The sequence below is a fragment of the Dama dama genome, chromosome 20 (assembly GCF_033118175.1).
Source record: "Dama dama isolate Ldn47 chromosome 20, ASM3311817v1, whole genome shotgun sequence".
Classification (NCBI taxonomy): Eukaryota; Metazoa; Chordata; class Mammalia; order Artiodactyla; family Cervidae; genus Dama; species Dama dama.
In genome coordinates, this window is record NC_083700.1 from 20,762,762 (window position 1) to 20,775,270 (window position 12,509).

General features: G+C 45.9%; 2 protein-coding genes across 2 annotated transcripts; one reads left to right on the forward strand and one right to left on the reverse strand.

The window, feature by feature from the left end:
* The first annotated feature begins 5 nt into the window (after positions 1-5).
* Positions 6-7,463, forward strand: LYSMD1 (LysM domain containing 1). The gene is made up of 3 exons (XM_061120863.1): positions 6-834; positions 5,451-5,809; positions 6,216-7,463. Exons 1-3 carry the CDS (start codon positions 655-657, stop codon positions 6,352-6,354), a joined length of 678 nt encoding a protein of 225 aa, XP_060976846.1. The 5' UTR covers positions 6-654; the 3' UTR covers positions 6,355-7,463.
* Positions 7,464-7,469: 6 nt separating this feature from the next.
* Positions 7,470-10,340, reverse strand: TNFAIP8L2 (TNF alpha induced protein 8 like 2). Its single transcript, XM_061120864.1, has 2 exons — positions 10,255-10,340; positions 7,470-8,549 (listed from the first exon to the last, which is right to left on the reverse strand). Exon 2 carries the CDS (start codon positions 8,542-8,544, stop codon positions 7,990-7,992), a length of 555 nt encoding a protein of 184 aa, XP_060976847.1. The 5' UTR covers positions 8,545-8,549; positions 10,255-10,340; the 3' UTR covers positions 7,470-7,989.
* Positions 10,341-12,509: the final 2,169 nt, after the last annotated feature.

Sequence of the window (12,509 nt, forward strand, 5' to 3'; positions counted from 1 at the left end):
AGTCTTTTTTTCAAAGAGCTTGCCGCCGGGCTGGATCCAGGCCCTTTCGTCTTGGCAGATTCGAGGCGTTTGGAACGACAAGAACCTAGATGTGGAGCCCGAATTCGAGGGTGTCACTGATTTGGTTTGGAGAGTACCTTTGAGGATCTCTGAAGGGGAAAGAGTGCTACAGACTCTCGCTATTGTCACGCCCTTCGCCTGCAGCCACAGCCCACATAGGGTGGGCCTGATCTGTTCCTGACCCTAGAGGGCCAACCCCGGCACGGGGCGGAGTCGGGGTATTGGGGATCCAGGAGGTCGGGCTGTCAGACGTAGGAGAAAATTGAGTTGCGTGTTAAGGAGGCTGATAGAGTTCAAAGGTCAGGGGTCAACGTCGCGAGCTGTTGTGGGGAATCGAAAGTCGGAGGGGTGCTTAGGAAAGATTCAGGTAGGGACTGAACAGTCGGAGTACAGATTTGTGGGAAGGGGACTTGGAGGGAGGAGAAGCTCGGGCTGACAGGTCGCGTGTCGCCGGGGGAGGCGGGGAGACTTAGAGAAGACTGAAGGGGAGAAGGATCCTGTAACATACCCATTCTCGGACCGCGAGCCCGTCACTATCGGTCACTTGGCCGGGCCTCCAGTAGTTGTAACCTCAGTTGTCCGCAGGGTAAGGAGATGGCTTCTCCCTCTAGACAGGCCCCCCTCGGGGGGTCAGGACTGCTTCAAGGGAGCCGGGCTCGTTCTTATGGAAGCCTGGTGCAGTCTGCCTGCTCCCCGGTGAGGGAAAGACGCCTGGAGCATCCGTTGGCGCCCGGAGACACCCTGGCTGGACTAGCACTCAAATACGGGGTGACGGTGAGTCTTCCAGGATTAGGAGGCAGACACCCACTTAGAAGAGGTTTATTCCTCATAAGAATGTATGTCCCTCTAGGCAACTTCCCCTGAAATGTTCTTAATTGTGTTTGTATTAACTAATTGTGATAAATTGATTGTGATAAAGGTTTGGTCCACCTTTATCTTTTTGTTTTCCCATCTCAGTGTTGCACTGTCTGGTGGGGCAAATCCTGTCCCATTATCCCAACGGAGGGGAGCAGCATTTATTTATTAGGCCAGTCACTGTACTAAAGACTTTGCATCCATTTGCCCAATTGATCCTCACATCCCTATCAAGCATGTAATGATTGTGCCCTTTTTACAGATGAAGAAACTGAGACTTAGATTGGTTAACTAGTTTGACCAAAGTCAAATAACTAATAAGTGTTGACGTGAAAATTCAAACAGGTCTGTCTGATTCCAAAGCCTGTACTGTTAACTACATAGAAATATTTTAATTGAGAATGACTAAACATTCACAGCAAACAATGCAAAGCTAGTTTTTAGTCTGAGGTTCCTTAAGTGATGTCTCCTCTTGTTCTTTTCTCCTCCTCAATGCTCTGCCCTCTTCTTTTCAAGAAGGTGGAAGGTGGTCTCTGTGGTACAAAACAAGTGCTGTCTATGCCAAGCATTTCAGCTCATGCATAGGGTATATTTAGTAGGAGTAAAAATACATTGCTTTAAAGTTGATAAGGGTCTTCCCCTATATCTTGTTGAATTTAGGCAACGTTTTTCTGCTTGGTATGTTCAAAGCATTGTGGTAACCATCTTGGGAGATAGAAACATAAATGTATAGTTGCTGCTCTCATATAATTTACAGTCTAGTGAGAAGTGGGCAGGGACACAAATAATGATTGTAGGTGACAGAACGTGGTGAGTTTGTAGAGATGTTAACAAAGAGTGGGAAGTCAGGAAAGAAGATTGGTTTTTATTTGGAAGGGGACATTAGTGCAGACTTTAAGGGAATCATCACGATGGGCTTTCAAAGACTTGGAGATTCCTTTCTCTATGCTCCTCTCTATAAACCTATGTAATCCAGTGATCTGCACGCTTTACATCTTTATCTTTCCAATAGCTTGCATTCTAAGGGACAGAACTATTTCTTTTCAATTTTATATCTCTAGAGCCTGACATGGAGAAGGCAATGGCACCCCACTCCAGTACGCTTGCCTGGAGAACCCCATGGATGGAGGAGCCTGGTAGGCTGCAGTCCATGGGGTCGCTAAGAGTTGGACACGACTGAGCAACTTCACTTTCACTTTTCACTTTCATGCATTGAAGAAGGAAATGGCAACCCATTCCAGTGTTCTTGCCTGGAGAATCCCAGGGATGGGGGAGCCTGGTGGGCTGCCATCTATGGGGTCACACAGAGTTGGCCACGACTGAAGTGACTTAGCAGCAGCAGCAGAGCCTAACATAATCCCCAGCACATAGAAGCTTAATAGATGTGTTTTGAATGAATGAAAGTCTGGCTAAAATTTCCACACTGGAGACAGGGAGTATAGTAAAGTGAACATTTAAGTAGAGGGATGGCCTAAATAAAGGAAATGGATTTGAAAGTACTGAGCAGTCCTTTCATCCCAGCAGAGGCTCAGATGCTGTGCAATGAAGGAAACTGCTACCAGTGAATCAACAATTACTGTTTGAGAGGTTTTCTTACTGCCCTGTATCTTTCTGAGTACAGAAAAGCTCTGTAGTCTAGTAAAGAAAAGTTCTAGGTTCTGGTTTCATTCTGCTGCTTACTAGCTGAGTGACTGGATAGTCAATCACTTTACTGTCTGGGGCCTCAGTTTCCTCACCATTTGTACAATGAGAATAAAAAATAAAAAACTTAGGTAAATAAATTACCTAATTTATTACCTACCTGTCATTTAAGGAACACTTAGTATATGCCGAGCTCTATTATCTCATATTATATCCATAAAACTTTATGAGGTAGATGTGACCATTTCCATTTAAAGATAAGCAATATCACTATGTGGTACATCTGAAACTAATATAATACTGTAAGTCAATTATACTTCAATAAAAATAAATTTTTAATGATAAGGAGACTGAAGCTTTGAGGGATAACTTGCTATAGACTGTATACAACTAGTCTAATTATTAGAGCTAGGATTCAGACCAAGTTGTCTCGTTCTGAAATCCTCATTTCATGGGACATCCGTGGTGGTTCAGTGGTTAAGACTCTGTGCTTCCACTGAGGAGGCATGGGTTCAATCCCTGGTCTGGAACTAAGAGCCCATATGCTGTGTTGCATGGCCAAAAAAATAAAATCCTCACTTTGAACTGCTCTATTAAACTAACTAGATTCTAACGACCTTCTAGCTCTTGGCTCAAAGGCAGAGGAACAATGTCCCATATATGGTACTTCTGGGAAGTAATAAAAGCAACAGAAAATTCACAAATTAATTCATATCATCTTGGAACTAGAAGGGACCTAGGATATTATCTAGGCAAAATAAAATGAATAGCATCAAAGTACTTGGCAAAGTAAAAGTATAAAACTGCAAGCCGCTTTTAACTGTTTTTACTGTTCAGATCAATCTGATTTTATTTTTAAACTCATTATAGCATAAGATTTTATTAGTCAAGTTTATTTTAGTAGTCTTGGCCTAGAGTGGAAACAGCTTTGATATTGGACAGTTATAAGAATTATGATCTCCCAAACTGGTGCCTTTATGGGATGAATTTTTAGTAAAACTGGCTGCCTGGCCTCGGGTAATAAAATACTGATATACTGTGTCTGTGGTTTCTATATTTTATTATCTAGTTTCTTTACTCATAAAGCATTAATGAGCCTCTGCTGTGTGCCAAGTTTGTGCGATGTTGAGGAGAATCTTAGGGATACAGAGACAGCAAGTCACCAGTCTTGCCCTTAAATGACTCACAGTTTGCACAGGACAAATATGCCTACAGTATAATATAATAAGATAGGTATTATTATGGCAATATTTACAGTATGCATTGGGATCCCTGAAGAAGATAACACAAAGGGAATGGTTGTTGTTGAGAAGTTTTCCAGGCCAAGAAGGGAGCAGTGGTGAAGCGTTCCAGGCAGATAAAGCCACAAAAGTGTGAAAGATCATGAAATTTTGGAAGAAAAATAAAAAGTTAAGGATGGCAAAAGGTGTAAGTGGCAGAAGAAGGGAGGTGTGACTGGACTTCCTATGAAGGCAAGATTGAGGATGCCCTTGAATGGTAATTTGGATTTTATCTCTGACCCAGTTCATAAGCAAGGTAGTGGATTGATCAGGTTAAATTTTTTTTTAAAAAGATATATGTCAGCAGAGTAGAAGATAAGTTGAAACGGAGGGAGGAAGACCAGTTAAAAAACTTAACAATACCCAAATGAGACATATTGAGTCTGTTGGCAATGTGAAGTCAATGGCAATGTGAAGCTGAGACCAGAGATGAGAGAGATTTTTGCAGCATTTTTGTTGACCTCTTGGGTATAGATGGTGAAAGAAAAGTGTGAGTTAAGGATGACAGTGATATTTCTACCTTGGGAGGCAGGTAGATATAGATGGTGATGCCAGCCACTGTGTTTAGTGATGAATAAAGTAGGCACTAAATAAATACTTGATCGGTGAAATTATTAATATTATAATATTAATAATATTTATTAATTAATCCACTGGGACTTGCCTGGAGGGACAGTGGTTAAGGGGGCCTTAACCACTACAGGGGGCATGGGTTCCAGCCTTGGTCGGGGAACTAAGAGCCCACGTGTCTCGCAAAATGGCCCAAATAAATAAGATAAGCATTCCTGGGAGGAGTAAAAAGGCCTAGAATTCTAGCTCTATCACTAGCTTGCTAGGCAAATAACTTAACCTCTCTGAGCCTCAGCTCCTTCATCTTTATGGGACATTGCTCCACCGCCTTTGAGCCAAGAGCTAGAAAGGCATCAGAATCTAGTTAGTTTCAAAGTGAGTTCCTTCATCTTTACAGTAGTTTCAAAATCTAGGGGTCCCTAAGACTCTTTAGGGATCCACAAGGTCAAAACTATTTTCATAGTAATAATAGCAAGACTTTATATGTCTTTTTTATTTTCATGGGTGCACACTGTGTTTTCCAGAAGCCATGTGACCTGTGATACTGCAGCAGATGCTTGTAGAGGCAGATATGAGAAGCCTGTTGTCTTCAATTAAATCGGACATGCAAGTGATTTACAGAAATGTAAAACAGTGCCTCTGTTCTTGCTACATGTTCGTTATTTTTGTTTTAGAAAATATATTATTTTCCATTAAAATATTTATGTTAACATATAACAGTGTTTTAAATTTTTAAAGTTTTAATTTATAATAACTTAAATATTGTTAGATGTGATTAACATAAGTAAAAGCTTTTTTCCTCAATATTTTTTTAAAATGTAAAGGGGCCCTAAAACCAAAAAAGTGTGAAAAACTACTGATCAATAAAATAGGGATAATATCAGCCCTTTGTAATTTTGGTTGTTATAGGGCCAGATAAGACTTTGAACAATCACTTTAAAAGGCATGAGATGAAAAAAATAAAAGATAAAAGGCATAAGATGCTGTACAAATATAAGATGGATTGTTATTACTGTCATTAATTGTGGTGACTTTTTTTTAAAGATGGAACAGATTAAGCGTGCAAACCGCCTTTATACTAATGACTCCATCTTCCTGAAGAAAACCCTCTACATCCCCATCCTGACAGAGCCCAGAGACCTGTTCAATGGTTTGGATTCTGAGGAAGAGAAGGATGGAGAAGAAGCAGTACAGCCAAGTAAGGATGAAGTTCGACCACACTCAGCCGAGAGGAAGAAACGAGAAAGAGGTTTAGGACATGCCAATGGTGAAGTCCTTCCCACACCTGGCCAGGAGCCCCCCATGCATGACCTTTCTGCCTCCGATTTCCTTAAGAAGCTTGATTCACAGATCAGCCTGTCAAAGAAGGCTGCTGCCCAGAAGCTGAAAAAGGGGGAAAGTGGGTGAGTCTTGAATGGGTCCTTTTAAGTCCCTCCGTAAATTTCCCTGTTCCCCCAACCTTACCTGATCAGACACAAAGTAAGCCCAGTGTCAGTAGAAGCTAGGTGAAGCCTTTCCCTCAGGTGGCCCCAAGACAATTCGCAGAGCCCATGGCTGTTGGAATGGGTGGAGGCACTGGAAAATGATTCTGAGTTCCCAGTAGAGGGAAACAGTTGGCTGTTCTTACTGCTCTGATGATCCATGAAGGAACGTTAGGGTTAGGATTTATCCAGAGGGTGTTGGACTACATCGTAAAGCAACCAGTTCATGTACATTAGAGGAAGACAGCTTCCCACTTACTTCTTCACTCAGCCCACCTCAGTTTCTTCCCTTGATCTGTTGCTCTTTCCCCCTTTTCCTCGCCTGCAGGATACCTGGGGAGGATTCAAGTCTTCACCTGAGCTCTCCTCGGATGCAGCAACGAGCAGTCCTAGGTCCCGTGCCATTGACCCAGACCTCTCGGACCCGGACACTTCGGGACCAGGAAGATGAAATCTTCAAACTCTGAGGTCCCCAGAATGGATTGAGAGAAGCCAAATGCTGAAGGAGTATCGTGAGGGAGAGAGGAGCTGGAGGTGAGGCTCAGGAACACAGCTTCCCAGCCTACCTCCCCGCACTCCTGCCATCTCCCCAGCCTCCTTGTCCGGCAAGAGTTCCTTGGCCTGGAGCAGTTCTATTGACAAGGGTAGGGGATGGGAAACAGACCCCTTCTCTGTTCTTGGGCTGAGTCTAGAATTGGTCTTTAGACTCAAAAGGTCTTTTTACATCCCTGCTGCCCTTCCCGTCCCTTTCATGATTCCTTGGCCTTAGAGCCAAGGGAGGCAGGGACTCCCCTAGCCCCTGACTTCCTCCCCATCTCCAACTCTGTTACCTAATTTATTTGGTGCTATATTGAAGTAATATTTATTTGCTGTACCTTATTGTTTCCCACTCTTAGCTGAAAAATGGGATTTCTGTAGCCCTGGGATGAGGGGAACCCAGGAACAGTGAGCCAGTGATTTCTAGTCCACCTTCCCCACCTTCTTAGCCAACCATGTTATTGAGCATGGGCCATCAGTGATCTCGCCCTGCTGCAGGGAGTGGCAGACTATGCCGGGTCTTGCCCCCAATCTCAAATGAAAGAATCTGGGCTTAGTCTTGACTAATCAGGTCACTGTAACTTTTTCACAACTCTTGCTCTGAGAAAAAAAAAACACAGCAATGTAGGGTCCGGAACCCTCCGTGCCACCAGTTCACCCCTCTGATCTGCTCCTCTCTTCAGCCTGTGTGAGACTAAGGGATGGAAGAAGAATTGACTTGGAGTTTGAAGAGGAAGACAGTTGTGGGAATCTTTTTGCCATGGGAGCCTCTTTGTTATACCCTCTCCCTACCAGAGCCTATTGATCTATGCCTTGCTCCTCACTACGTATTTATTTGCAATTTGTAGCACTGATCTGTGGTATAGTTTTTTTGAGTGTCTTAAACAGAAGAAGTAGGCAAGGAAACCCTAGTGATATTGGAAATATGCCTCAGTCTCTTGTATGGAAATGGTGAGAGGTGAGATGAGTGGTGTTTATATACCTCTTCCCTCTGTGATGGTCATAAGATGTAAGAAGCTGGAGATATTAAACATTGAGCCCTGTGCATGTTTTAATAGTTTTATTTCCTCTGTGAGACTCTTCCCCGCCCTAGCCCCTTCTTCCTGCCCTCTGGAGCAGAGCCTCTGGGATCCCTCCAGACTCTGCCGAGATCTGAAAGTCTAGAATGTCTCTCGGGGTCCCCTTCCCCCCAGCTGTCTTTAGTGTCCCCAGAAGAGTTAGCTGGGCTGTGCCCTCTTACCCTGGTTCTGAGGTGAGGGGGCTTCCCTGTTTGAAAGGCCCTTTGCGGGGAAAACAGAGATCCAAGTTTCACTTCGTCTTTTTCAGGCAGCTTTGTTTCCGGTCTTGGGGCTGGAGTGGGAAGAGAGGCCTCAACCCTCAGCATTGCTTCTTCTCCACCAGGAGTTTGGGGGTGGGGTAGTCTCAGAGTCACACGCACTCTCAGGAAAGACTGAAGCCTGAGGATTGAAAAGCATTAGTGCAGAGGCGCAGGGTTAGAAGCCTGGTATGTGTAGTTTTCTCAGTCGGCCATTCTGCCCAGAGGGAGCGCGCCGGGGCTGCGGCTCTCAGAGCTTGCCCTCGTCAAGCAGCTTCCTCAGCCCGTCACAGATCTTGCCCAGGTGCTGGGTGTAATCAGGCCCGTAGAGGGCCGTGAGCAGGCCGGCGTCAGAGAAGTGATCGAACACGTGGCGGATGCGGCCATGGGACTTGGGTGTGAGGTGGCGCTCCACCAGCTCCAGCAGCATGTCCCGGCACTCGGTCAGCAGGCTGGCCAGCACTGCGGCCTCGAAGGTGAAGTCCACCTCCCCGAAGCTGAGTGCTGTCATGGCGCCCTGTCGCAGCTTCTGGCGAAAGCGGGTTGCCAGGGCCAGCTCGCTGGGGTTGAAGCAGCCACTGCGGTGCAGCACGGCCACCTTGACCGCCACCTTGATCAGGTCCTTGATAACCCGCTGGGCCTGGGGCCTGCTGCGTGTGTATTCTTTGGACACACGGTAGAGCTCATCTAGCACCTCGCTGCTCGTCTCATCCACGAAGAGGTGAGCCACAGACCGCCCTGCCATCTTACTCAGTAACTTCTTCTCTGCCTGTAGCGCCAGACTCTTTGAACTGAAGGACTCCATGGTTCCTAGGGAAGGGTCGGGGTGCGGGGGTCGGGGTGGGGGGGTTATGTGATCAGTCACTAGAAGAGAGGCCATAGGCTTCCTTAGCAAGAGAGAAATAGCTTTTCCCCTTTCTGTCTCTTTGGTTTCTGTCTCATCATCATCTCTGTTCGTCATCTCTTTCCCCCTGGGCCCCCTCAGTCCTCAACACTTTGTTCCTATTTTTCCCTTTAGGACTGTAGGACATCATGATCTCTAAAACAGGCCAGCAGAGCCGTAGGAGCTTTAGCTGGAGGGATGAGGGCATACCCCAAGCTAGCCCACCACAGCCAAGACCTCAAGGGAAGTGGGTTGTTGCTCCTACAGTAGGGAAGATAAAGCTTACCTGGCAGATAGCTCTCACAGCTGCCCTTTCTGGACACTGACTGGGTACTGTACATCTGTACCCAGATGTACACCTACACTGTGAAGTGTAGGTGTTACTATCTTTGTTTTACAGCTGAGAATACTTAAGTTTACATTAAATAATTTACCCAAGGTCAAACACAACTGTTTTTCTGACTCTAAAAGCCCATGTCAGCTAGTGTGCTGTACTGCCTTTAGAGACAATGAGAAATATAGGGGTCCCTGGAGTCCTGATTAAAAAATAATAATAATAATTAACATATATTGAGAACCTACTGTATGGCAAGTGCTTCATGTGAATTATCTCAGTCTTCCAACCCTTTGTAAGGTAGGTATCCCCAATTTGCAATGAGGAAAATGAAACTAAGAACAATTAAACAATTTGGCTAAATCACTGGCAAATGATAAAAGTGGGCCTTGAATCACACAATCTGAAGAAGCCTCCTCCCATGGAACGTTGTCAATGAGGTAGAAGCACGCTGAGGAAGCATGAGAAAGAAGCACCTCAAGACTGCCCCAGAGGGCTCAGGTCCTCTGCCGGGGCTGCACTGAGGCCCCGCTGGCGGCACATGAGTGCCTGTGTCCCGGAGCGCTCTCCCCATGGTCGTGCCTATGGTGGTTCTGCTTGTTTTGCTTCTTACTTCCCCCTCCCCTGTTCCTCTGCAGGATGTGGCTCTGACCGCAGTGAGGAGCAGCCTCGCCCTGTCCCCCAACCAAAATGGGAGTCTGAAGAAGCCGGGGAGGTGTCACTGGGGTGGGGGGTTCTCCCCCAGCCGAACCAGTCCAGTGGAAACCTAGAACCTTGCTCTGCCCCCAGCTTTGCTGGGGCTTTCTGGACCACACTCTGCAGCCGGAAGAGGAGATTGCTCCATGTGAGCCTTCCTTCCTCCTCGGCCTTCCTGTTACCCAGCTCTCCACTGCCTCCGTTGCCATCTCGCGTTTGGTCCACTGTCCTCTCCCTCCCTCCGTGTTTCAGTCTCCTGTTTTCACTTGACTGAGTGCTGCCCTGTGACCCCCTGGCCATACTCTGCACTGGCCCTTACATCTACATCCATGTCTCCTAAGATCTCCTTGCATCTCTCAGAGGTCTCTCACATGCCCTTATCCACCGCCATCCCTCAGCCCTGCGCGACCACCCATCCAAAACCATGTCTTTCTTTCTGAGGCTGCTTTACTCCAGGAAAAACTGAGCTGGGCCTCCCCACTGAGACTCAAGAATTCCATCAAATGAGAGCCACAAGATGGAAAGCTCGAGTTGACAGAGCTGGGGCTCTTCTGCCACCATCTCCCCTGAAGCCTGCCCTCTGTCATTGCCCAGTCCCTCACCTGCTGCGCCCTGGGTGCCAGTCTCGCCTTGAATGTTCCGGGAGAGCTGACAGAATGGAGAAGCTCCTAAGTGAGAGGCCCTTTGGCCTGGCCCCACCCCCAAGCCCCGCCTACCTACTCTGTGCTCAACCTCCGGTTCATCATAGTGTCACCAAGAAAGTCCATGGCCCCAACAGCCTCCTATAAATAAGACAAAGGTCAAAAGGAATAGCATTCTGTAGGAAACAGTCTTGATTCCTTGAGGTGAGGAGGAGGAGTTGCACATCCCCTGTTCCCAAATTGTCTGCCTCTTTCTCGTCTTGTTGCCCAGTTCCTTGAGATCTTGTTCTCCTTATATTTCTCTGGTACTGGGGGAAATGTGATGTACAAATTGCTGGCGTGGGGGTCGGTGCAGAAAGTTCTGAAGATTGTACTGAACTTAGACTGGAGACACCAGAAGCAAGTTAGAGATCAGCAGGTCTGAGTGTGCCCCTAGAGTCACCAAGGATGGTTGGTGCTGTGGGGCTACATTACCAGAACAGGCTTCCAGTACCTGGCAGGGTAATGGTATGCATACATGCTCAATCTCTCAGTCATGTCCAACTGTGTAGCTCATCAGGCTCCTCTGTTCATGGGATTTCCCAGGCAAGAATCCCGGAGCGGGTTGCCATTTAATTTTCCAGGGGTAAGTGTGTCCCCACCCCTAATACTTACACTTCCCTGGTGGCTCAGATGGTAAAGAATCTGCCTACAACGCAGGAGACCTGGTTTCCCATCCCTGGGTCGAGGAGATCCCCTGGAGAAGGGAATGGCAACCCACTCCGGTATTCTTGCCTGGAGAATCCCATGGGCAGAGGAGTCTGGCAGGCTCTAGTCCATGGGGTAACAGAGTCAGACACGACTGAGTGACTAACACTTCTCTTCACCCCTAATACTTGAGAGGAAGATGCTGGGTCAGGCTGCAGAACTAGATATGACCAGCAGGTGTCAGCACATCATTGTACCACTAGAGGCAACGAGCTTATTGACTATGCTTCATAGCTGCTAACAGGATACAAAAAATGAAGGTAAGTCACAGTCCGTAAATGAGGCAAATTTATTTACCATCAAGAACCATACAGCCTGAAGAAAAAAAAAAAAAAGAATCTTACAGCCTAGTCAGGGAGATAAATGTAAGCACATACAACTGTAATACAAGCCAAATGATGTCATTAGCTTTAATAGAAATTTAAGGAATTAAGGAACTGTGAGAGTAAAGAGAAATTTAGATTTTTTTTTTTTTTTCCTGATAGGAGTGCTGAAGAGCTAGACTTGGAAGGATGGATTTAACTACCTAGCAGGCAGAGTGTGGAAGAAATGCTTCCTGGATAATGGAGATACGCGTAAGCCATAGAGCAAACAGAGATTCAAGGCATATTCAGGAAATGGTGATTTATTCTGATGACTGGAGCATAGGTTGTTTGAAAATGAAGTGAAGAAGGAAAAAGACCAGATCACAGACAGGTTTAAGGGAGCTGCTCAAGACTTCAGACTTTTGCCATAGACAGTAGGGAGACATTAAAGGTTTTTGATCAGGGGAGGGAAATCATTAGCCCAGTGGGACTGAGTTAGGGGCTTCAGCAAAGTTTTAACTGAGGAAAGGGGACACTTAAAAGAAAGTGATCACCAGTATAATTTTCTTAAGCACATGATGAGAACGGATGAGAGGATTTGAGATCTGGGTTCAGAAGGTATTAACTGTGTTTGCATCTTCTGGTATTTTCACTCCTCTTATTTTCCAATTAGATTATATATATATTTTTTAAAAAGGACTTTTACTTTTTAAGAAAAGTAAATGTCCTGGCAGAAGAAGAAGAATGGGAAAGATGTCAGGTTGTGAATTGTTGAAGTTTAGAAGTGGAGGCAATCAGCATACCAGTGACTCCAAAACCATTGATTCTCTCCTTGGAGACAGTGACTGGGTCTTGGCTCCTTTCTTACTTCCAACTCTCTCAGCCCAGGTATCAGAGCTGAGGGTCCTTGATTGAATTTGGATTGGAAATGTCAACAACGCCTTAAATGAATGTGGTGGTAAAGGCATGAAGAGAAAAGGAAAGGTAGCTTAAAGGGATGGGAAGCTGGATTGAGAGAAGGACTATTTTTGGTTTGGAGTTTGAGGACATTTGTAGGTTGAGAGGAAGGAGCAGTGGAGAGGGAGGCTTAGAAAATGCAAAGGAAGGTAATGTTTATGGAGCAAGGCACAGGGGCAGGTGGAGAAGAATGGACTGGGAGTTAAG